General features: G+C 41.8%; 2 protein-coding genes across 4 annotated transcripts in view; both read left to right on the top strand.

Moving 5' to 3' along the window:
- The window catches only part of SLC2A9 (solute carrier family 2 member 9), a 199,004-nt gene extending 185,733 nt beyond the window's left edge, over window positions 1-13,271 (top strand). The window contains 4 exon segments of the mRNA XM_050789970.1: window positions 1,812-1,834; window positions 1,837-1,941; window positions 11,795-11,824; window positions 11,826-13,271. Coding sequence (XP_050645927.1) covers window positions 1,812-1,834; window positions 1,837-1,941; window positions 11,795-11,824; window positions 11,826-12,086 — 419 coding nt within the window. The 3' untranslated portion in view covers window positions 12,087-13,271.
- Window positions 1-22,990, top strand: part of NSG1 (neuronal vesicle trafficking associated 1) — a 556,677-nt gene that overhangs the window by 173,551 nt on the left and 360,136 nt on the right. The window lies entirely within an intron of this gene.

Consider the following 22,990-nt stretch of genomic DNA (forward strand, 5'->3'; position numbering starts at 1 on the left):
TTGATGGGGCAATTGTCTCTGAATTCAGTCCCTTCCTTTCATCTCACCTGCCATGATCTGAGCCCTCCTAAACAACCATTGCCTCCTCCCTGGACTGCCCTGACAGCCCCCTGCATCCACTCCTACACCCTCCCAGCTTTTCTCCAAACAGCAGTGACCTCTGTGAAATGCAAATTGATCACCTCAACTGCTGCCCAGCAGCCCAAAGTAGTTTTCTTCAACCGCAAATCCCCTCCATGATCTACAAGAGGCTGCTTCATTGCCCCTGCTCACATTTGCTACCTCACCCCATTCCTCTCTGCCTCCTTCAGGTGTCTAGACAGATTGGCCCCTATTGTAGACCTTGGCCCAATCCTTTCGCCTGTAGGGCCTCTGCCGGCCCCTTTCTCCACCCAGCATGATCTTCCCCAGATCTTCAGGAGCCACCTCTCCTTCTTCAATCCACATCTCCACCATCTACTCCGCAGGGCATCCTTCTCCACCCAGTACCAAAATAGACAGTGTATCTCCTCCAGAATGCTTATCACATTTTGATTTATATTTATTTATTCATTTGCTCACTCCCCTTTTTTATTTTTATTTTTTTATTTCCGTAGGTTTCTTTTTTGGTGGGGGGAACAGGTGGTGTTTGGTTACATGAATAAGTTCTTTAGTGGCGATTTCTGAGATTTCGATGCACCCATCACCCAAGCAAAATACATTCACCCAATTTGTAGTGTTTTATACCTCAGGCTGGTGTGCAATATGCATGATCTCGGCTCACTACAACCTCCACCTTCCAGGTTCAAACGATTCTCCTGCCTCAGCCTCCCGAGTAGCTGGGATTACAAGCATGCACAACCACGCCCAGCTAATTTTTGTATTTTTAGTAGAGATGGGGTTTCACCATGTTAGTCAGGCTGGTCTCAAACTCCTGACCTCATGTAATCCACCGGCCTCTGCCTCCCAAAGTGCTGGGATTACAGGCGTGAGCCACCGCGCCTGGCCCCAGTTGTATCATTCTTATGCCTTTGCATCCTCGTAGCTTAGCTCTCACTTATGAGTGAGAACATATGAGGTTTGGTTTTCCATTCCTGGACTCACTACCATTTTAATGAACAAATCATCCCAGCAGACAAAGGTTCCCCATGAAAGCAAGGACATGCTGCTTTTGACCTCAATGTTGGAACAGTCCCAGCACATAAATAATTGTTGGATGTTGACACAATGAATGGCTCCGTCCTAGTAATTTCCAAATTGTGTTCAGTGTCTCTCTAGAGTTTGGTAAAAGTCCCTGAGGGATTTCCTGTCCATTGTCCACTCTGTCTTGTCTGAGAAACACCCAGGTGTAGATCTCATTGGCAGAGTGGTGACTCCAGTTGGAGATGGGGAGGTTCAAGTGGGATCCCAGCAGTTGTGCTGAGCCCCAGGTCCTGGTCTGGGCAAAGGGTGCAATCACCGGTCTTACTGAACAGGATATGGAGGAATAGAAGGGTATAGACCTCAGACCACATGTGAGTTTGGAAATGTGGCGGGGGCAGCTTGGGTTGTGGTGGTGACTGGAGGCTCTCCTGGCATCAGAAAGTAAAGGGTAATAAATGCCCTGCAATTGCACAGGACAGTCTCTCAAAATAAAGACTTGTCCCACCCCAATGTCAATGATGTCTCCACTGAGTAACACTAAGTCACCAGGGCGACTCAGAAACTGGGGCCCACTACACATCCAGTCAAGTGGCAGGGGCGGGGCTCTAAAGTGTGGCAGATGGAGATGGATGCTGGAGGCATGACCTCCTCAGATTGATTAATTCCATGTCCTGGCTCACACATTGCAGGTGGCATCCCGTTCATCTTGACTAAGGTGAGTACTTCCAGCAATCTCAGCAGCCAGCTACCTTCATCATCGCAGGCACCGTCAACTGGCTCTCCAACTTTGCTGTTGGGCTCCTCTTCCCATTCATTCAGGTATGACTGAAAAGGAGTCTTTTGCCCATGGGGTTCCCTTTGATTCTGCAGCTTTTAAGGGGTGATTCATAGAGCAGAGGCTGATCTCTCTCCTTTCAACTGGAAACTCATGCTATTTTCCTAAGGAAGGAAGAAACTATGCTTCAGGCACCGTGATGCCTACAGCTTTGTTCTTTTGGCTTAGGACTATACTACAAGGCTACAGTAACCAAAACAGCATGGTACTGGTATCAAAACAGAGATATAGATCAATGGAATAGAACAGAGCCCTCAGAAATAATACCACACATCTACAACCATCTGATCTTTGACAAACCTGACAAAAACAAGAAATGGGGAAAGGATTCCCTATTTAATAAATGGTGGTGGGAAAACTGGCTAGCCATATGTAGAAAGCTGAAACTGGATCCCTTCCTTATACCTTACACAAAAATTAGTTCAAGATGGATTAAAGAGTTAAATATCAGACCTAAAACCATAAAAACCCCAGAAGAAAACCTAGGCAATACCATTCAGGACATAGACATGGGCAAGAACTTCATGTCTAAAACACCAAAAGCAATGGCAACAAAAGCCCAAATTGACAAATGGGATCTAATTAAACTAAAGAGCTTCTGCACAGCAAAAGAAACTACCATCAGCGTGAACAGGCAACCTACAGAATGGGAGAAAATTTTTGCAATCTACCCATCTGACAAAGGGCTAATATCCAGAATCTACAAAGAACTTAAACAAAGTTACAAGAAAAAATCAAACAAACCCATCAAAAAGTGGGCAAAGGAAATGAACAGACACTTCTCAAAAGAAGACATTTATACAGCCAACAGACACATGAAAAAATGCTCATCATCACTGGCCATCAGAGAAATGCAAATCAAAACCACAATGAGATACCATCTCACACCAGTTAGAATGGCGATCACTAAAAAGTCAGTAAACAACAGGTGCTGGAGAGGATGTGGAGAAATAGGAACACTTTTACACTGTTGGTGGGACTGTAAACTAGTTCAACCATTATGGAAGACAGTGTGGCAATTCCTCAAGGAACTAGAACTAGAAATACCATTTGACCCAGCCATCCCATTACCGGGTATATACCCAAAGGATTATAAATCATGCTGCTATAAAGACACATGCACACGTATGTTTATCGCGGCACTATTCACAATAGCAAAGACTTGGAACCAACCCAAATGTCCATCAGTGATAGACTGGATTAAGAAAATTTGGCACATATACACCATGGAATACTATGCAGCCATAAAAAAGGATGTGTTCATGTCCTTTGTAGGGACGTGGATGAAGCTGAAAACCATCATTCTGAGCAAACTATCGCAAGGACAGAAAACCAAACACCACATGTTCTCACTCATAGGTGAGAATTTAACAATGAGAACACCTGGACACAGGGTGGGGAACATCACACACTGGGGCCTGTCATGGCGTGGGGGGAGGGGAGGGATAGCATTAGGAGATATACCTAATGTAAATGATGAGTTAATGGGTGCAACACACCAACATGGCACATGTATACATATGTAACAAACCTGCACGTTGTGCACAAGTACCCTAGAATTTAACGTATATATATACAAAAACACTTCCAACTTTATGTCTAATGCATCGAGGATTAGGACTAGAATAAAGGGGCTATATAAGCCAAATATTTTCTCCAAAAGAAAAAAGAAAGAAAGAAACTATGCTTCGGGCAAAACCTTTCATCCCTCTCTCTTTCCTGTGCCTTCCTAGAGCTGCCCTAACTGCTATGGGCTGCTTCTGAGGGCGTGGGCTACCCATTGCTGAGACTATGCAAGGACTCCTAGGTTAGCAACTCAAACCTACAACCTACTTATCATTTTTGCAATGTGCTCATCACTGTGTAAGACAGATCCCATCTAATAGTTCCAGTGCACACTGCAAACCACCACCCATTTAACATCCTCACTGTCATCATCATAACCACAGCTAATGAATGGGATCATCATCCCAAGGGTGACAGTGATCGGTAGGAAAATGCTCACATACTCAAGAATCAGATATAAGTTCTTTTTGGGTAGGGAAAGAATCTATTCATTGGAAACTGAATTCATTAATTCAACACATATATATGTTGAGTCCCAGCTGTGTGCCAGGCACTATTCTAGGCAATGAGGATAGAGTGGTAACAAAGCCTGTGTTTCCTGGTCCTGGAGCTGAATGGGGAAACAAAGGAGGCAGAAGTGCTATTTGAGACGGGGCAGTCGTGAAGGGCTCTGGAAGGTGGTGGCAGTTGAGCAGAGGCCTGAGTGAAGTGAGGGAGCAGAGCTGTCCGGGAATGGTGAAGTCCTGGCTAGAAAAACAGCAAGTGCAGGGCCCTTAGGCAGGGCTAGATTTGGCCTGTGTAAGAAACCACCCAGAGGCCTATATGACTGAAACAGAGTGAGCAAGAAAGATGGGTGAGATAGAGGATCAGATCAGAGGGTTATCTGGGAGCAGGAACACAAAAGTCTTTGCAAGCCTTCTGCACAGAGTAAGGGGCCCAGAAGCATTTGCAGAAGGAAGATGAAGCATCCCTGCTCAAATGCCTACCAGGGCTCTCTGCTGCCCTCTGTGCTGGGTGGTACCACCTGGAGAAGGTGAGAATCTGTCAGATACATCACCATCCATTCTTAGGAGCTATTTCAATCCTGTCCTCCTCCCCTCACCAACTATTCTGTGCACTCAGTTCGGAGTCTGCCTGCTAATTTACTAGTGCCAAGCGCAACACATCCCAGAGATTCTGCTGCCAGCGTGGGTGAGCTGAAGGTCAGTATTTGCGGCACTCCAAGCCCCAGCCACCCCAGTTCCAAGCCTGCATGGTGGCTGTTTCTGCATTCACAGTTACGGAGCAGTTGCTCTGTGCCACCCCCTCCCCCATGCATGGCTTTCTGTGCCCACATCACCTTCACACAGTCCTGAGCTGGAGTTTCTGATCCTTGCCACTGTACAGGCAAGGAGGTCCAGGAAGTAGACGTGGTCAATCCAGGTCCCACAGTCAGCATCAGACCCAGTTTCTCCACTTCACCACCTGGTCCTCATCTTCCCTCTCCATCCATCACTTACTATAGCCTCCTGGTCTCAGAGTTAAAAGGCTGCCACACCCTGTAACTTTCAAGGCATCTTTGTGTTTTAGCAACAACCACTCTATTTCTGAAACATAAGTGCTGTTGGGGGCTCCATGAGCCATGGAGTTTGTCAAGGTCCCACACTCATTTACTCCCATCCGGGGGCATCTTCACGTGGCTGCAGTCAGAACATAACAAGTTGTCTTTTCGATGGACTTTTAAACCTTAAGTGGCTTTTTACAGTTTGGCTCAAAGCCGGCAGAGCCAGGTGTCAGTAAAATCGTCATTATTATGGCAAAAGTTAACTTCAAGCTGTTTCTGTCAACACGGTTCCCCCATCACATTTATAAATTAAGTAGAGAAGTTCCAGCACCTTCACATGGCCCAGTCCTGAGATCTGTATGTCCGAGAAGCAGGCCACTATCTTCTGAGCCACTCGCAGGTGTGGGGTGTGAAAGACCTTGCTGGCCTGCCACAGTTTGAGCGTTAACAGCACCAACATGCCACTTTAGCATAGTGTTCATTGAACGCTTGCTGTGTGCCCAGAGTACTCCACCGCCATCTATGCTGGGAGGTAGTGCCTGTATCACTCCCTTTGACAGGCAAGGGGATGAGCTCAGAGAGATGTAGTAACTTGCAAGGTTACCGCACTTCCAAACCTAGATAATTTTTTGTATTTCTAAAACCTGGAATCAATTCTTTGTTTTGTTCTTGCTTCTCTTGCCTGTCATTTATGAGCCTTTTCTTATGCCTATGGGCAATTTCGAAACAAATCCCTTCTGGAAACAGTTTCTAAGCAGCTGGGCATGTCCAGGGTGTCTGGGTTTTCAGGGGGTAATTAAGGAAACATTGCAGGTGTGACTGTTGATGAACCTTCATTGGAGCGGGAACAGCCAGGCCGGACACACGGATGGAGACACTGGGCAGGTAGTTACGTTTAGTATTTTGTGAAATGTCAGCCTCCTGACCCAAGCCTGGGAAGGCAGCCACGGTTAATTTCCTTTCTGGAGAGGGGCTTAGCAAGTCAGAGAGCTGGGCTCAGGGGGCTGCTGTGAGCAGTGATCAATGCATTAGAGAAATACAGGGCTAACAAGTTCTGAGTCACATCCCCCAACCCCAGCCCACCCCAGCCCCACCCACACCCACCCACGGGAGCAACATGTATGTGTTGTAGACGCCATACAGGAACCATTTCTGACCTACCTCCCTTCTGAAAGCCAGCTCGGCCGCAATCAAGAGCTACTGTGTTCATCTACTCGGGCCTCAGGCTGCCATGACCAAATAGCACAGACTAGAGGCTTCAACAACAGAAATTCGTTTTCTCACAATTCTAGAAGCTAGAAGTCTGAGCTCAAGGGGTTAGCAGGGTTGATTTCTTCTGAGACCCCTCTCCTTGGCTTGTAAATGGTTGTGGTCAACTTCACGGCTACGCCAATTTTTATCCCCAGGGTCAGGTTCCAGCTCATACTGAGGTCTGAAGGGAGTGGGTGAATGAGCAGACAGCTGGAAGAACACTCAAGGGGCCGTAGACAGGTGCAATGTAGTTCTCTCATCAGCAGCTCACTCACACTAGTTCTCTCACGCTGTCCACCCTGTCTTGGCTGCCTAGTCCAGCAGCTCCCACACACGGCTGCACTGCCAGCTCGCCCTTCAGGGTCAGCAGCTTAACTCTTCCTCTGGGCACCAGAACTCCGACTGTGTCCTGGCTCTCCTCTTTCCATCTTGCAGATGGACATCTCTGGTTCTCTCTCTTTCTCTGGGCACCAGTGCGAGAGTGCCTGTACAGTGTCAGCAGGGCAGTTATACATTTACAGACAACAGTGGTGTAGGGCCAAGGGATGCCCTTCCCATGTTATGGCAAGTGGCGTTAGACACCTGCCCTCTAAACTCACTGAGTCGCTCTGGATGTTTACCTCAGCCTACCCTTGACCAAAGCACAGCCATGTTCCTTACAGCTGTCTTCTCCCTGTGTCCTCACGTGGTCTCCTTTCTGTGTGGATCTGTGTCCTCATCTCCTCTCTTATGAGGACAGCAGGATATTGGATTAGGGCCCACCCTAATGACCTCATTTTAACTTAATCACATCCTGAGGTGCTAGGGCTTAGGACTCAATGTATGAATTTCAGGAGGGACGCAGTTCAGCCCACAGGAGCCACCAAGAGAAACTACTCACACATCTTGATTGTTTCACTTATTCCAATAGGTGTCAGTGGCAAATGTATTCCAGCCCTCAAACAGACCCCTAAGAAGCCTGGACTTCTTCCTCAGAATAAAATATCTGAGCCAGTAGAGCCACAGACAATAGCACGAATCACACCGTATTGTAGCCCATGTATTAGCACAGGGCCCTGGGCATACTCCTCAAGCATAGGTTTTCTCTCCAAGCATGAGTTCCCTCACCTGTAAAATGGAAAATCCTTAGACCTCTCGTCACCAACAGAGAAAGGAGGCCACTGTGGTTGTGGGGAGGAGCCCACATCCCTTCATGCTCACCTCCACACGCCGGCTCTGGGATCGTGTTGGCAGCATTTGCTGTGGTCAGCATCAGTGTTGCTTGGGCCATTTGTTATAAAGCCTGCGAAAAACAGTCTCCAGTGTGGACTGCCAATATTTTCTGATTCAGAGAAAATTGCATGCAAATGTATGCCTCTTTGATTCTACTCGAGTTGTAAAATCCAGTTTGAGTTCAATAAATTCTGGAAGGGAGCAAATTATTCTTTTCAACCTGAAGAATATTGGGTCATATCCTGAATGTCTCAGCAGAGTGAGATGGGCAGGGCTAGTCAAACTTTTTCTGAGCTTTTTGTTTTTCTTCAACTTTTATTCTAAGTCCGGGGTACATGTGCAGGATGTGCAGGTTTGTTACACGGGTAAACATATGCCATTGTGGTTTGCTACACAGATCAACCAATCACCTAGGTATTACTATTAAGCCCAGAGTCCATTAGCTATTCTTCTTGACACTCTACCTCCACTGCAACCCTCCGATAGTCCCCAGTGTGTACTGTTCCCCTCAATGTGTCCATGTGTTCTCATTGTTCAGCTCCCACTTATAAGTGAGAACATGCAGTGTGTTTGGTTTTCTGTTCCTGTGTTAGTTTGCTGAGGGTAACAGCTTCCAGCTCCATCCATGTCACTGGATCCATGTCACCACATCACACAAAAGACATGATCTCATTCCTTTTTATGGCTACATAGTATTCCATGGTGTATATGTGCCACATTTGCTTTATCCAGTCTATCATTGATGGGCATTTGGGTTGGTTCCAAGTCTTTGCTATTGTGAATAGTGCTGCAATGAATATACACGTGCATGTATCTTTATAATACAATGATTTACATTCCTTTGGGTAGATACCCAGTAATGGGATTGCTGGGTCAAATGGCATTTCTGCCTCTAGGTCTTTGAGGAATCACCATGCTGTCTTTCACAATGATTGAACTAATTTAAACTCCCACCAACAGTGTAAAAGCATTCCTTTTTCTCTGCAAGCTCACCAGCATCTGTTGTTTCTTGACTTTTTAATAATCCCTATTTTGACTGGCATGAGATGGTATCTCATTGTGGTTTTGATTTGCATGTCTCTAATGATCAGTGATGTTCAGCTTTTTTTCATATGTTTTTTGGCTGCATGAATGTCTTCTTTTGAGAAGTATCTATTTGTGTCTTTTGCCCACTTTTTAATGAGGTTGTTTTTTCTTGTAAATTTGTTTAAGTTCCCTGTGGACTCTGGATATTAGACCTCTGTCAGATGGATAGATTGTAAAAACTTTCTCTCATTGTGTAGGTTGTATGTTCATTATGATGATAGTTTCTTTTGCAGTGGAGAAGTTCTTTAGTTTAATTAGATCCCATTTGTCAATGTTTGCTTTTGTTGCTATTGTTTTTGGCATTTTTGTCATGAAATTGCCTGTGCCTATGTCCTGAATGGTATTGCCTAGATTTTCTTCTAGGGTTTTTATAGTTTTGAGTTTTACATTTAAGTCTTTAATCCATCTTGAGTTACTTTTTGTATAAGGTGTAAGGAGGGGGTCCACTTTTAATCTTTGCTTCAGCCTCCCAAGTAGCTAGGATAACAGGTGGCTGCACCATGCTGAGCTAATTTTTGTAAATTTAGTAGAGATGGGGTTTCACAATGTTGGCCAGGCTGGTCCTGAACTCCTGACATGAAGTGATCCACCCACCTCAGCCTCCCAAAGTGCTGGGATTACGGGCGTGAGCTACTGTGCTCGGCTGAACCACGTGTTCTTGACTGAATTTTGTGAAACTGTGAGAATAATCCTCGCCACACCCATCAGGTCCCTTGGGAAAAGAAAGCCAAGCAAGAGGCAGCTGTGTGGGTGTCAGAGAGGTCCTAGAAAGCCCTGCATGTGGCCTGGGATAGGGCAGGAAACCTCTCTGAGCCTCAGTCCATCCATCCACTCAGTAAGATACTCAGAGCATCTACTGTATATCAGACACTCTTCAGGTTCTGGGAATACAAGAAAAATGATGACTTCTGCCTTCAGATAGTTACCTCTTGGTAGGGAGAAGGTTGATAAACAGGCAGTTGCACACTACAATGCTGCATAGTGGTGAGTGTTTTTGAAGAGCAATGAAGCAGGGCTGGGAGGGGCTATTTAGAAATGAGAGTCAAAGCGAACCTCTCTGAGAAAATGACCTATAAATCAGATGAAGAGGAGTAAGAAAGCAGGATATACAGAGGCCTAAACGAAGATTATTCCAGCAAGAGAGAACAGCATTTGCAAAGGTTCTGAGGCCCAATACTGGAGGGAAATCATAAAGGCAGTGGAGTTTCGGTCAAAGAAAGTGAGGAGAGTGAGATCAGAGAAGTAAGAGGGACACATGGTCGGTGGCCTTGGAGGCCGTGGTGAGGACTTTGGCTTTCCTGTAGGTGACTTAGGAAGTCATGGTGGGTTTTGAGCAGAGGAGTGACAAGTTTTGTCCTTTGTTTAACAGGATCACTCTGGCTTGTCTGTTAAGAATAATCTCAAGATTATGCTTAAAGTGAAAAGCAGGGAAATCAGTTGACAAGCTATTGCAAAAATCCAAGCAAGACATGATGATGGCTTGCACCAAAATTGGTTGCAATAGAAGTGGTGACAAACGCTCAGATTTGGAATACATTTCAAGGTAGAGCAACATGATTTCCTAATGGAGCAGATGTAGGTGGGAGAGACAGAGGGAGAGAGAGAAGCTCGGCCTGCCTCCAAGTGTTTTTGTTGGCATAATCAATCAGAAGGATGGAGGTGCCATCAGCAGAGATGAGGAAGGCTAGAGTAGGCAGTTTTAGAGGCTCCACTTTGGACTTGATAAGTCAGATGTCCAGTCAGCATGCAGATGGGGGTGTGGAGGATGTTGAATGCAAAATTGATATATCTCATTTCATCTTCAAAATAATATGTGGGTATATATCACCATGTTGCAAATGAGGAAACAGATGCTCAGTGGATTGAAATTCTATCTTAAATGGCACATCATAAGTGTTAAAACAACATGTGAGTAATGGGATCAGGATTTGAATCCCACTCGACTGGCTTCAGAGCCCATACTCTCCCCCTTCTCCATACTGCTCTTGAAGTCTTTGTATGAGCAGAAGGCACAGTCTCAAGAGCTAAGCATCCCCAGGTGTGGAACATTTACTGCATGTGGCACTTTAAAGGGAATGTCTCACTTAATTCCTACAACAACCCTGCATGTACCATGATTATCCTCTTTTTCAAGCATGGAAACAGAGGCACAAAGAGTCTCAGATTTAGTAAATGGTAGATCTAGGATGTGATCCAGAGATCAAGCTTAAGCACTCTGCCATTCTCCAAAAATAAATGTTTGTCAAATCAAAGAATGGAATGGAATGGACTAATATCTGAATATTGCTTCTTGGGAAGTATTATTCAAAGACAGTGTAACCTTATCTTTGGATCAATAGATGTTTGTTGCATATGATAGTCACAATCCTGACAGCTGGGACCCAGAAAGTCTTTTATTTCTGGAGAGGTGGCTCATGCCTATAATTCCAGTACCTGGGAGACCAAAGCAGGTGGATTGCTTCAGGCTAGGATTTCAAGTCTTTTATTCCACAGACATGTCCTGAGTACCTCCTATGAGGCACAGGAGCTACAGAGGTGACTGCGTCACTGAGAAGCTCAAGGTCTAGTGCAGTTGGCAGGGTTATTCTAGTCCAAGCACTAATCAGGATACATAAAATGGAGTGATTGCTTTGAACATTTCTATTTTTTCTCATCTCTCTTATTTGTGCAAGGCCATCTCAGAGTGTCAATTAGTGAGTTAGATCACTTGCGTATTAGAAAAACTGGCATTACCTTGGCCTGTTCTATGCTCCACATTCTTCCTATGAACTGAGGCATTTCTCTTCCCTTTTGATGTCATTCTTGTCTTATGTGTATAGTAGAAGCAAGGAGACAATGTGGTTAATTGTAAATATAAGCTTAAGCTAATATTCAGCAAGCATACCATTTTGCTTTCATGATGATTAATTTTTAAATGCCAAATTTGCAACAACAACAACAACAACAAAAAGTATCATTTGCTCATCTTTACCAGAGTTTGAAGCTGATTTATTCAAGCCTCATGTGATAACACTTCATGTAGGGCACACTTGCCTTATAGAGCCAGCATCACACATGGTGTTTTGTCTAGGAGTGTTGGTATATGAATGTGGAGCTATTTTAAAAATCTGTCTAGAGATGGTTTGACAGCAACTTTACTGATTATCTATTTGATGGTTTTTGTCTCTGCCTTTCCACAGAAAAGTCTGAACACCTACTGTTTCCTAGTCAGGAAATTGTGATACAATTTGTATCACAGGTGCTATCTACCTATATTTTGTGCTGCCTGAGACCAAAAACAGAACCCAGGCAGAAATCAGTCAGGCATTTTCCAAAAGGAACAAAGCATACCCACCAGAAGAGAAAATCGACTCAGCTGTCACTGATGATAAGACAAACGGAAGTTCTGAACAAGTTTCCTCTTCCACGTTGGACAATTATGTCAAAAACAGGATTGTCTAAATGGATAATCTCACTTTTCAGGAAACTTAAAATTTACCCATTATTGGGAGGCTTAAATGAATTGAAGCTGTGCAAGTCTTTTATATTATTAAGTATTTAAAAGTAAACCTGTACTAATCTAACATTGCAACTATGTTAGCATTATTCACAACTAAATCTCCCAAACTCTTCTGGAAGTTGCAAGGAATCCCTCTATGTTTCACTGGACCCAACGTTCTTCCATACAGGTTGATGACCTGCCTTCTTCATGACTCAATCCACGATTTCAAAATGAAATTGGGGAAATAGTATGTTAATGCTTTATCAAAGAAAGACAATTTGGTCTGATAGGGGACTCAACAGATTAGAAATCACAGACTGAGGTTCTAGTCCCAGCTTTACCACAAGCAGCCTTGATCTGCCCTCAACCTGGGTCCCAGTGCATCAATGACCCTAGGCTTCCATCCCCCGTATAGGCTTTCAGAAGTCAGTGGAAAGATTATTCATCGTGCCTAAGAAATGCCTGTTTCCAATATTTGACCTTGTGGATCTCAGGCTTTGGAGAGCCTAATACCAACCCACCAGCCTGCAGATTTTGTCTTTCCCAAACTGTGTTCCAGGAATGGGCTCAAGACTTAAGGGCTGACGCTGTCCTCGCCCCAGACTATTAGAGTCCTGTGTGCTCACAGAGAACATGAAGAAGAGCTATGTGCAGAAGACTTAACTTTCTAGAAACTGCAACAGGGACTGCAAATTGACCTCTATCCAAATGAAAAACAATGTTGAGGATGATTCTAAAGCTAAACCTAGGCTTGGTGGGAAAAAAAAAAAACCAAAAACCATTGTGATTAATTGGTGATCTCTGCCACAAGCGTGGGGCTCGGAGTGTCAGCACATGTACTTCATGTTTACCAAGAGTCTAGAAGAGATTTCTCTGAAAAGGAAATGAACTGTCTTGAGAGATGGGGAGTTCACCACCACTCAAAGTGCTCAAGGGAAGACCGGGTGATTACTCATCTTGACTGTTGCTAAGAAAATCTGTGTCAACTTTGGAGAAAGGTGTTTGGAACAGACATGTTGAAGGGCTCTTCTAACTCTTACATGCTAGGGTTGTTTGGTAAGAGCCACTTGCAGCCTGCCGTCGTAATGTGTGGCTTGTGTTTTGGGTGATTTCCTATACTTGCTTCTAAAATGAAACAAAGTGTCCTAAAGTAAAGTGCACTTGAATTAACACCAGTGTGTTTGGTTGGTATTTCATAGGAGTGGGGCCAGAGAGGACTTGACTTAGCAATACCGCTAGAATCCTTTTGGCCATAATCCCTTGGGTTTCCTCAGATCATTCTTGACGATGGCAGCCTTAGCCAAAACTTGAGTTTGGTTTTCCTTTTCTGTGGATTATTCTTTCATCACTGGGCCACTCCTTTGGTTAATTGCCAACTCAAGGCACCATGCCATCCAGCTTTGGGTTGGCTGAAAAATGTGGACAGTGTTTGTCAAGACGAAGAGAAAGTGAGGTATGGGTTCCAAAAGTGCTGAGACCAAAAGAGCCAAAAACAGTGCAAAATAAAAATCTTAGCTTTTTGGTGTTCTCTTTTATTTGGAGACTTGATAATTTAGGCAATAAATATTTATTAGGTACCTCCCATCGACAAGGCACTAGCTATGTACTAAAGATGTATCAGTGAGCAAGAAAATATGCTGCCCTCACCTGCAAAAGTCCATGTCTGCCAGAGAAGATAGAAAATCAAAGCATTAAGTGTAAAGTTGTCATCAGTACTGTACTTTACAGCATAGTAAATTGTCATCAATACAGTGATATAGAAACATGCAACAGGGATGACTGGGCTGAGAGGTGAAAATCAGGAAAACCTTCTCAAATAAGTTACAGAAATAGAATGGGGAACAATATCATTATCAGGCAATAGGCCAGGAATTATTCTTATATGTTATTATATTTGAAAAGCTCATAGAGCCATTTCTTACTCCACTTTCTGTTGTGTATAACAGAATACCCGAAACTGGGTAATTTATAGAGAATATAAACTTATTTTTTTACAGTTCTGGAAGCTGTAGAGTTCAAGGTCAGGCAGACATCTGACGAGTGCCTTCTTGCTGGCCGGGACTCTGCAGTCCTGAGGCGGCACGGGGAATCACATGGCGAGGCAGCTCAGTGTGTTCACTGGGGTCTCTCTTCTTTTTATAAAACCACCAGTCCCACTCCCATGATGACCTATTCATTCATTCACTCATTAATCCATTAATTCATGAGGGCTCTCGTTTCCCGACTACCTTTTAAAGACTCCACCTCTCAATACTGCCACATGGGGATTAAGTTTCAACATGACTTTTAGAGGGAACATTCAAACCATAGCAGCCACATTAAGGAAATTTTTGAAAAATAAAACAATGAGACACCCATAATCTCATATCCTTCACTCTCCCAACATGAGCAGTTTAATTTTTAGACAGCTCTGTCCATTTCTTGCTTATTATTCATCCAGTTGGAATCACAGAATACATGAAACACAATTACAATCATCTTGTGTTTTACCTTCTATTTTTTCCACTTTATATTAAATCAAATGCATCATCTCAATTCCAAACCCTTTTGTTTGTACTCTGATATTCACTCCAGTGAATTCTTCATGTATAAAGTTGTTTTTCACAGCCACACGCTTGTACCACAAATCTAGGGGCTATTCTTTCTTTTAGTGTCTTAATATTGTATTATTTTCTAATATTCACACTTTAACTTTACAGATGAGTAGAATGGAATAGCTGTGCTTCAGTGCAGAACTTTTTTCTTATGTTTGCTTGGGCCTTCCTCCTCTCTGTTACCTACATTCATAAACTAGGATTTGTTGTCTCACACTTTTCCCGATGTTCATATAATATTCAATGAAATGAAATCATGTGACATAAAAAAAAAGTTGTTTTCCAGATACCCAAATATAATGGGGAGTGAGGAGTCAGAGAGACAGACATTTTCATGAGCTTTGCTTCACAGGCTCTGGTTCTTGGCTGAAAGGTACTAGCCGCCTACAGCACCCTGTATCCATTCACACACCCTAAAAGAATCTCTAGTCAAATTAACAGGTCTCTTTTCCTAATTCCTGACCAGGAGTTGGGGATTAGACCCTTGTCTTTCTATTTTACATATTCTCTCATCTCCAAGCCATGGAGGTTTACATTTCTTCGTTTCAGGTTCACTAAGAGTAACTCTTCCAGCTGCTAGTTCTGGCTAAGTAAGCACACTCTACCCTATTTCCCCCACTGCTCATAACTAGCAACCCTGGACAGAATCATAATGCAAACATATAAGGACTCTGAAGAATAAATTATATCAGGAAAATTGAAGAGAGAAATCAAAACCCAAAGGATAGTTAATATGGCAGTGAGTATCTCCTGGCTTATAATCCAGTACAGGGCAGTTTTGGAAACTGCGCAATGGACATGGTCTGAAAAAGCTGAAGGATAAATCTCCTGCCTCTATCACTGCCCAGAGTGACAGGAAAGGCGTGGCCCTTGGAGAAAAAAATGTGATCCAACTGATGAAAATCAAATATAAAGGAAAACATCTTGAAAGGCGCCTTAGAAAATCAAAACGTTACATAGAGTGGAAAATGATTTGCATGACTTTAGATTTCTTACCACAAACCATGTAAGCCAGAAGAGACTGGAACAATATCTCAGCATTTTTTGAAATGCTGAAAGAACTGTCAATCCAGTTTGAATTTTTTAAAGGCCTGTCTATATGCTATTTACAAGAATCCCACATTAAACATAATGATATAGATAGGTTAAAAGTAAAAGAGTGAGAAAAGATATAATATGCAAATGTGAACCAAAAGAAAGTTGGCATATTAATAGTGGAAAAAGTAGACTATGAAACAAGAAGAATTACTCATGATAAAGAGGAAGTTATATAGTTATAAATGGGCCAATTCACCAAAAATATATAAAAATTCTAAATGTGCATGTATCTCAAATCAAGCTTCAAAATACATGAAGCAAACCAGATCAAACAGAAAGGAAAGCTAGACAAATCTTCAGTTACACTTGGAGACTTTTAATGCTCCTCTTTCAATAATCAATAGAACAAGTAGAAAATGGCAAGGCTATAGAAGACCCAAGCAATGCTATTAAACAATTTGACTAATGGACATCAGTAAAACACTCCTAATGACAATAGTAAAATATATATATATATATTCATTTTAAGTTCATTTGGATCATTCACCAGGATAGAGTATATACTGGGCCATGAAACAAATTTCAACAACTTTAAAAGGATTCAAATCATAAAAAGTATGTTCTCTGACCACATGGAAATCAGTAACAGATATCTGGAAAATTCCCAAATTTTGGAAACTTAAAACATGTTTCTAAATAACCCATGAGTCAAAAAGGACATCTCAAAGGAAGTAATAAAATATTGTGAGCTGGCCGAGCGCGGCGGCTCATGCCTGTAATCCCAGAACTTTGGGAGGTCCAGGCAGGTGAATCACGAGATCAGGAGATCAAGACAATCCTGGCTAACACGGTGAAACCCCATCTCTGCTAAAAATACAAAAAATTAGCTGGGTGTGGTGGCACGTGCCTGTAGTCCCAGCTACTTAGAAGGCTGAGGCAAGAGGATCGCTTGAAGCTGGGAGGTGGAGGTTGCAGTGAGCTGGGATCACGCCACTGCACTCCAGCCTGGGTAACAGAGCGAGACTCAGTCTCAAAAAAAATTTTTTTTGAACTAAATGAAAGTGAAAATAAAATAGATTGAATTTTGTGGATTCAGGTAAAGCAATGCTTAGAGGAAATTTTATAGTGTTACATTCTCTAAATGCTAGAAAGCTCTCAAGTAAATAATCTAAAATTTCACTTCAAGAAATTAGAAAAATAAAAGCAAACTATACAAAAAGCAAACACAGGGAAGAAAATAATAAAGATAAGAATAAAAATATGTGAAATCAAAAATTGAAATATATCAAAAACAGGACAAGGTAATAAAATCAGTGAAACCCAAAACTGGTTCTTTGGAAAGATCAATACAATTGATAAACCTCTATCCAAGCTAGCCAAAAGAGGGAGTATGGAAGAAGTGATGTTGGGGAGATGGAGGGAGAAAAAGAAAGGATGAGAGAGATAGGACACAACTTGCCAAGAGCAGTAATGAAAGAGGCGATATCCCTACAGACCCTACAGATATTAGAAGGGTAATAAGGAAATACTATTAATAACCCTGCTTGTAAATTCAACAACTTTAAATGAAATAGATAAATTTTCAAAAGATACTATCAAAAGTCACTCAAGAAAAAATGGATAACCCAAATAGTCCCATATTCACTTAAATAAACAGAATTTTTAGCTAAAACTTTCCAACAAAGGAAATTCCAGGTCCAGATGGTTTCATTGGAAAATTCTACCAAATGCTGATGGAAAATGTCTACACAGTTTATCCCAGAAAATTCAAAAGGGAGAAATGCTTCCTAACTCATTTTATGAAACTAACACAAACCTGATACCAAAATAGTACAATAAAACAGTACAAGAAAATAAAACTGCAGACCAATGTTTGTCATAAACAAAGGCACACAATTTCTTTTTTATATATATACTTTAAGTTCTGTGGTACATGTGCAGAGCGTGCAGGTTTGTTACATAGGTATACACGTGCCATGGTGGTTTGCTGCACTCATCAACCTGTCATCTACGTTAGGTATTTCTCCTAATGCTCTCCCTCCTCTCACCCCCCAACCTCCGACAGGCCCTGGTGTGTGATATTCCCCTCCCTGTGTCCACGTGTTCTCACTGGTCAGCTCCTACTTATGAGCAAGAACATGCAGTGTTTGGTTTTCTGTTCCTGTGTTAGTTTGCTGTGATTGATGGTTTCCAGCTTCATCCATCCAAAGGCACACAATTTCTTATCAAATATTAGCAAGTTAAATCAACAATATATAAAGGAGAATACACCACAACAAGGTGGAGAAATGCAAAACTGTTTCAATATTCCAAAATCAGTCAATTTAATCCCCCATATTAACTGACTGAGGTGAAAAGAACATATGATTATATGAATAGATACAGGAGAAACATTTGACAAAATCCAACATCCCTCTATGTTCAAAACACTTACCAAACCAGGAATTGAAAAAAGCTGTCTTAACCTGAAAAAAGAGTATCTACAAAAAATATACAGCTAACATCATATTTAGTGAGGCAAAACTAAATGCTTTTCCCCTAAGATCAGGAACAAAGTAAAGATATTTCTATCACTGCCTCTATTCACCATCATACTGGAATTTCAAGTCAATGTAATAAGGTAAGAAAAATAAATAAAAGGTATACAGATTGAAAAGCAAAACATTAAAAATAAAACTACTTCTATTCACACACATTATTGTCTACATATTAAATCTCCAATAATCTACCTGAACTAAAAAGTTAACAAGGTTACAGAATAGAAGTTCAACACATAAATATTCATTGTATTTCTCTGTACTACCAATGAACAACTAAAAACTAAAACATAAAAAATGTTGCTATTCATAATAGTTCCAAAAACAAGAAATACTTGGTTAAATATCTAACAAAACATATTTATGTTCTTTAGTTTTCTGCCGAAAACTACAAAACACTGATGAAATAAGTCAAAGAACCAATACATGGGAAGGTATACCGTGTTCCCTGAATGAATGACTTTACTAAAGTTAAAAGGTCAATCTTCTTAAATTTATCTAAGATTTAACACAATCTCAATCAAAATCCCAAAAGAAATTTTGTAGAAATTAACAAGCCTATTCTAAAATGTATACAAATGGCAAAAACAGTTTTTTAAACAAAGAATGAAGTTAGAGGACTCATACTACCTGATTTTTAAGCTTTATTATAATTCTACAGCAATCAAGACACTACAATATTGGTGAAAGTATAGATACAAAGATCAGTGGAATAAAATGGAGCTTCCAGAAATGAAACCACACAAAAATTATCAATTGAATTTTGACAAAAGTGCAAAGGCATTATTTTTTCTACAATGGTTCTGAAATAGTGCAAGAAAATAAACTCCAACTTATATCTCACTCTTTAAAAATGAATTCAAAACGAATCATAAACCTAAATATAATACATAAAATTAGAAAAAGTTTAGGAAAAAACTTAGGAGAAATTCTTGTTAAATTTAAGCAAAGACTTTAGGATGTAACACCAAAACACAATGCATAAAAGAAAATTTGATAAATTACATTTCATTGAAATTTAAAACCTTGTTCTTTGAAAGATACTGGGGGGGTTTGTTGTTGTTTGTTTGTTGTTGTTTTGTTGTTGTTGTTTGTTTTGAGATGGAGTCTTGCTCTGTCACCCAGGCTGGAGTGCAGTGGCGTGATCTCGGCTCACTACAACCTCCACCTCCTAGGTTCAAGTGATTCTCCTGCCACAGCCTCCAGAGTAGCTAGGATTACAGGCGCGCGTCACTGCATCCAGCTAATTTTTCTATTTTTAGTGGAAATGGAGTTTCACCATGTTGGCCAGGCTGATCTTGAATGCCTGACCTCAGGTGGTCCGCGCACCTCATCCTCCCAAAGTGCTGGGATTATAGGCGTGAGCCACCGTGCCGGGCCAAAACATACTGTTAACAGAATGAAAGACAAGCTACAGGCTGGGATAAAAATATGTTCACATATTTTTCTCACACACATATCCACCAAAGAACTTGTATCAAAAATACATGAAGAGCATTCAAAACTCAATAATGAGAAAACAACTCAAAAACTGGGCAAAAGTTATGAACAAGCGCAAGGTATACAAATGGCAAATACACATGAAGAAAGGTGATTCACGGTTAGTTATTTGGGAAACCAAAATTAAAATCACGAGATACCCCAAACCTATTGAAATGGCTAAAACAAAAATCTTCATAGTACTAAGTGTTAACAAGAATGTGGAGCAGTGGGAACTCTCATAGATGGCTGGTGGGAATGAAAAACAGAAACAGCCAGTGGAGTGGTGATCAAAATAGTGTCTCTGTTACTGACTGAAGCTGTACTGGAGAAAACATCTTAGGCATATTTCCTAATATTGAACCCCTGAGCTGACTGTACCCACCAAGACCTATATGCGTTTCACCTGCCCCCACCCCACACATACTCACAAGGGCTAGACCATCTCTGGATGGAGGAACAGAGACTATGTCAATCCTGTGGCAAACAATTCCCAGGACAGAGAAAATAATAATCGTGACAGGGACTTCCTCCTTGACCAAACTCTAGTCCAGCTCCTCTGAGCACTCTTCTCCACTAGGCCTTGGCCTTGACCTGCAGCCCCAGTGTTAGCAAGAATCCTGCTAAGCCAGTTTAGTGAAAACTCCCTAACCCTGAATCCTAACCAAGGCTCTCTCAGTAATTTTCCATCCACTGATTCCCTCACCCGACTCCTTACTATAAATACCCAGCTGGCCATGTTGTAATCAGAGTTAAGTTCAAGCCGTCTCCTCTAGTGCAATAGTCTTGACCCCTACACAAGAGTTTTGAATAAAGTTCCCCTTACCTGTTTCAGTCTGTCCAGTGGAATTTTTCTTCGACGATACTCATAGCTCTATACTTTATCCAAACAAAAACTTGAGCCAGAAGATTAGTCCTCCTTGCTTGGGGGAGGAGTGAGTAAAAAGAGCAGAAGTTCCTGTTTAACAGATCCAGGAAGAAATAAGATACATACATAATGGTTGGCCCATGCACAGTGTCAGATGGAGATGAGAGTCTTGCATAGGACACCTGCTTAGCATGGCTAGGGTCATCCATGATCCAGCATCCATCTCTGGAGTGCAGACAATGAAGGGAACTGAAGATGCTGGGCCTCTGACAAGGAGGTGACTAGTGAACCTATAATCCTCAACCCCAATTTGTCTTACAGTTTGGGAAACTATAAGTAGTGTAGCACTGGAAGGCAGTCACTCAAAATAGTGCTTAGCCATGTATTCACTGGTCAATCCAAGAATGCGGCACAATTGCCCTGCCGAACACCAGCAAACAAGAGGGAGAGACAAAGCCAGTGATTGGTCGAGCTTGGCCTCTGGCAGCAGGGATTGTCTGCTGCTCTTGCAGAACAGGATGGAGTCACCCATGGCTTCCAGAGAGATGAGGGAGCTGAGATTATGAAGACTGAAGTTTGGTAGGACAAAAATCTCCCTGCTTTTTATTGTTTAATAAGACTGAGAATTAGGAGAGTTGCACTGAGAGGGGTGTTCCCTTATAATGAAGTCCCATTCATTTAGCAAAAGGACTCAGAGTGGACATTACACAAACAAAAAAAAGTTTCTAAAACACATTTTAAACATTTACAGTGACCAGGACACTCATACAAATGTGACTATGTGAGTGGATGTGTTTGTGCATGTATGTTAAGCACATGAAACATTCCTCTTCTATTATTGCATATGTTGACCCACTCTGGGCTGGATCAGCGGTGCTTATCTAGAAAAATGAAGAACTGCTTCAGGAGGGCAGGAGTCTTGTCTGTTTTATTCTCCACTGTATTCAGCCAACATAGTACCTGGCACACATGTAGAAGGTGCCTGACAAACATTGATTGAATGAATGAATGAATGAATGAATGAATGAATGAATGAGTAGTATGTCAGGCAGCATCGTAGCCCCTTCAGAGATGTCCAGGGCCTAATCCTAAGAACCTTCGAGTATGTTAACTCACAGGGCAAATGTTGGCTGAAGTGATTAAAGTAAGGATCTTGAGTTTGGGTCATTAACATGGATGACTGGGTAAACCTGATGTCCTCATAAGGACACAAAGGTCCTTATAAAAGGGAGGTGGCAGAGTCAGAGTCAGAAAGGAAGTGATACTAGAAGAAGAGATGAGAGAGAAAAAAAAAGATTTGAATATGCTGCACTGCTGGCCTTGAAGATGGAGGAAGGGGTCATGAGCCAAGGATCGCAGGCAGCTTGTAGAAGCTGGAAAAGGAAAAGAAATGTATTCTCCCCTAAAGATTCCAAGGTGTTGCATCTCTATGAACACTTTGATTTTAGGACTTCTGATCTCCAGAACTGTAAGATAATAAACTTGTGTTGTTTTGAGCCACTAAGAGGGTGTATGTGCGTGTCATCTTTTTTTAAAATTTTAATTTTTAGCTTTTTGTGTTGAAATACTTTCACACTTACAGAAAACTTACGAAAAGAGAAAATCACCCAGGTTTCCATATTTTCAGCTACATTGAAGTATAATCAACTGACTCACAAGGGCTAGACATTTAAGATATAGAACTCATACATCTGAAATTGCACACATTTAAGATGTAGAACTCAATGTTTTGATAAAAGTATACGTTATGAAACCATCGCCACAATCAAGCTACTTAACGTATCATCATCTCATATATTTACCATTTTCTTTTCTTTTTATATGTGGTGAGAACACTTAAAATCTACTCTCTTGGCAAATTTCAGGCATACAATACCTGAAACTAGTCACCATGCTGTTCATGAGATCTCTAGAACCTATTCATCCTGCATAACTGAAACTTTGTACCCTTTGACTATCATCTTTCCACTTCTCCCCTTCCCTCATCCCCTGGAAACCACCATTCTCCTCTCTGTCCAGCTGTAAGTTTTTAGAAATTAGTTACAGCAGCTGCAGAAAACTATTACAGAGAGCCAAGAGCAGTTGTCTCCAGAGCAGGTAATGAGTGAGTAGAGCGCAAGGTGCTTTATTGTGATGTGAGAAGAAAATGTTAGAAGGTCTTTTTATTAATTAATTAATTAATTATTGAGACAGAGTCTCGCTCTGTCACCCAGGCTGGAGTGCAGTGGTGCAATTTCAGCTCACTGCAGCTTCTGCCTTCCAGACTCAACTGGTCCTCCTGCCTCAGCCTCCCAAGTAGCTGGGACTACAGGCGTGTGCCAAAACGCCCAGCTAATTTTTGTATTTTTAGTAGAGATTGGGTTTCACTGTATTGGCCA

The sequence above is a fragment of the Macaca thibetana genome, chromosome 5 (assembly GCF_024542745.1).
Source record: "Macaca thibetana thibetana isolate TM-01 chromosome 5, ASM2454274v1, whole genome shotgun sequence".
Classification (NCBI taxonomy): Eukaryota; Metazoa; Chordata; class Mammalia; order Primates; family Cercopithecidae; genus Macaca; species Macaca thibetana.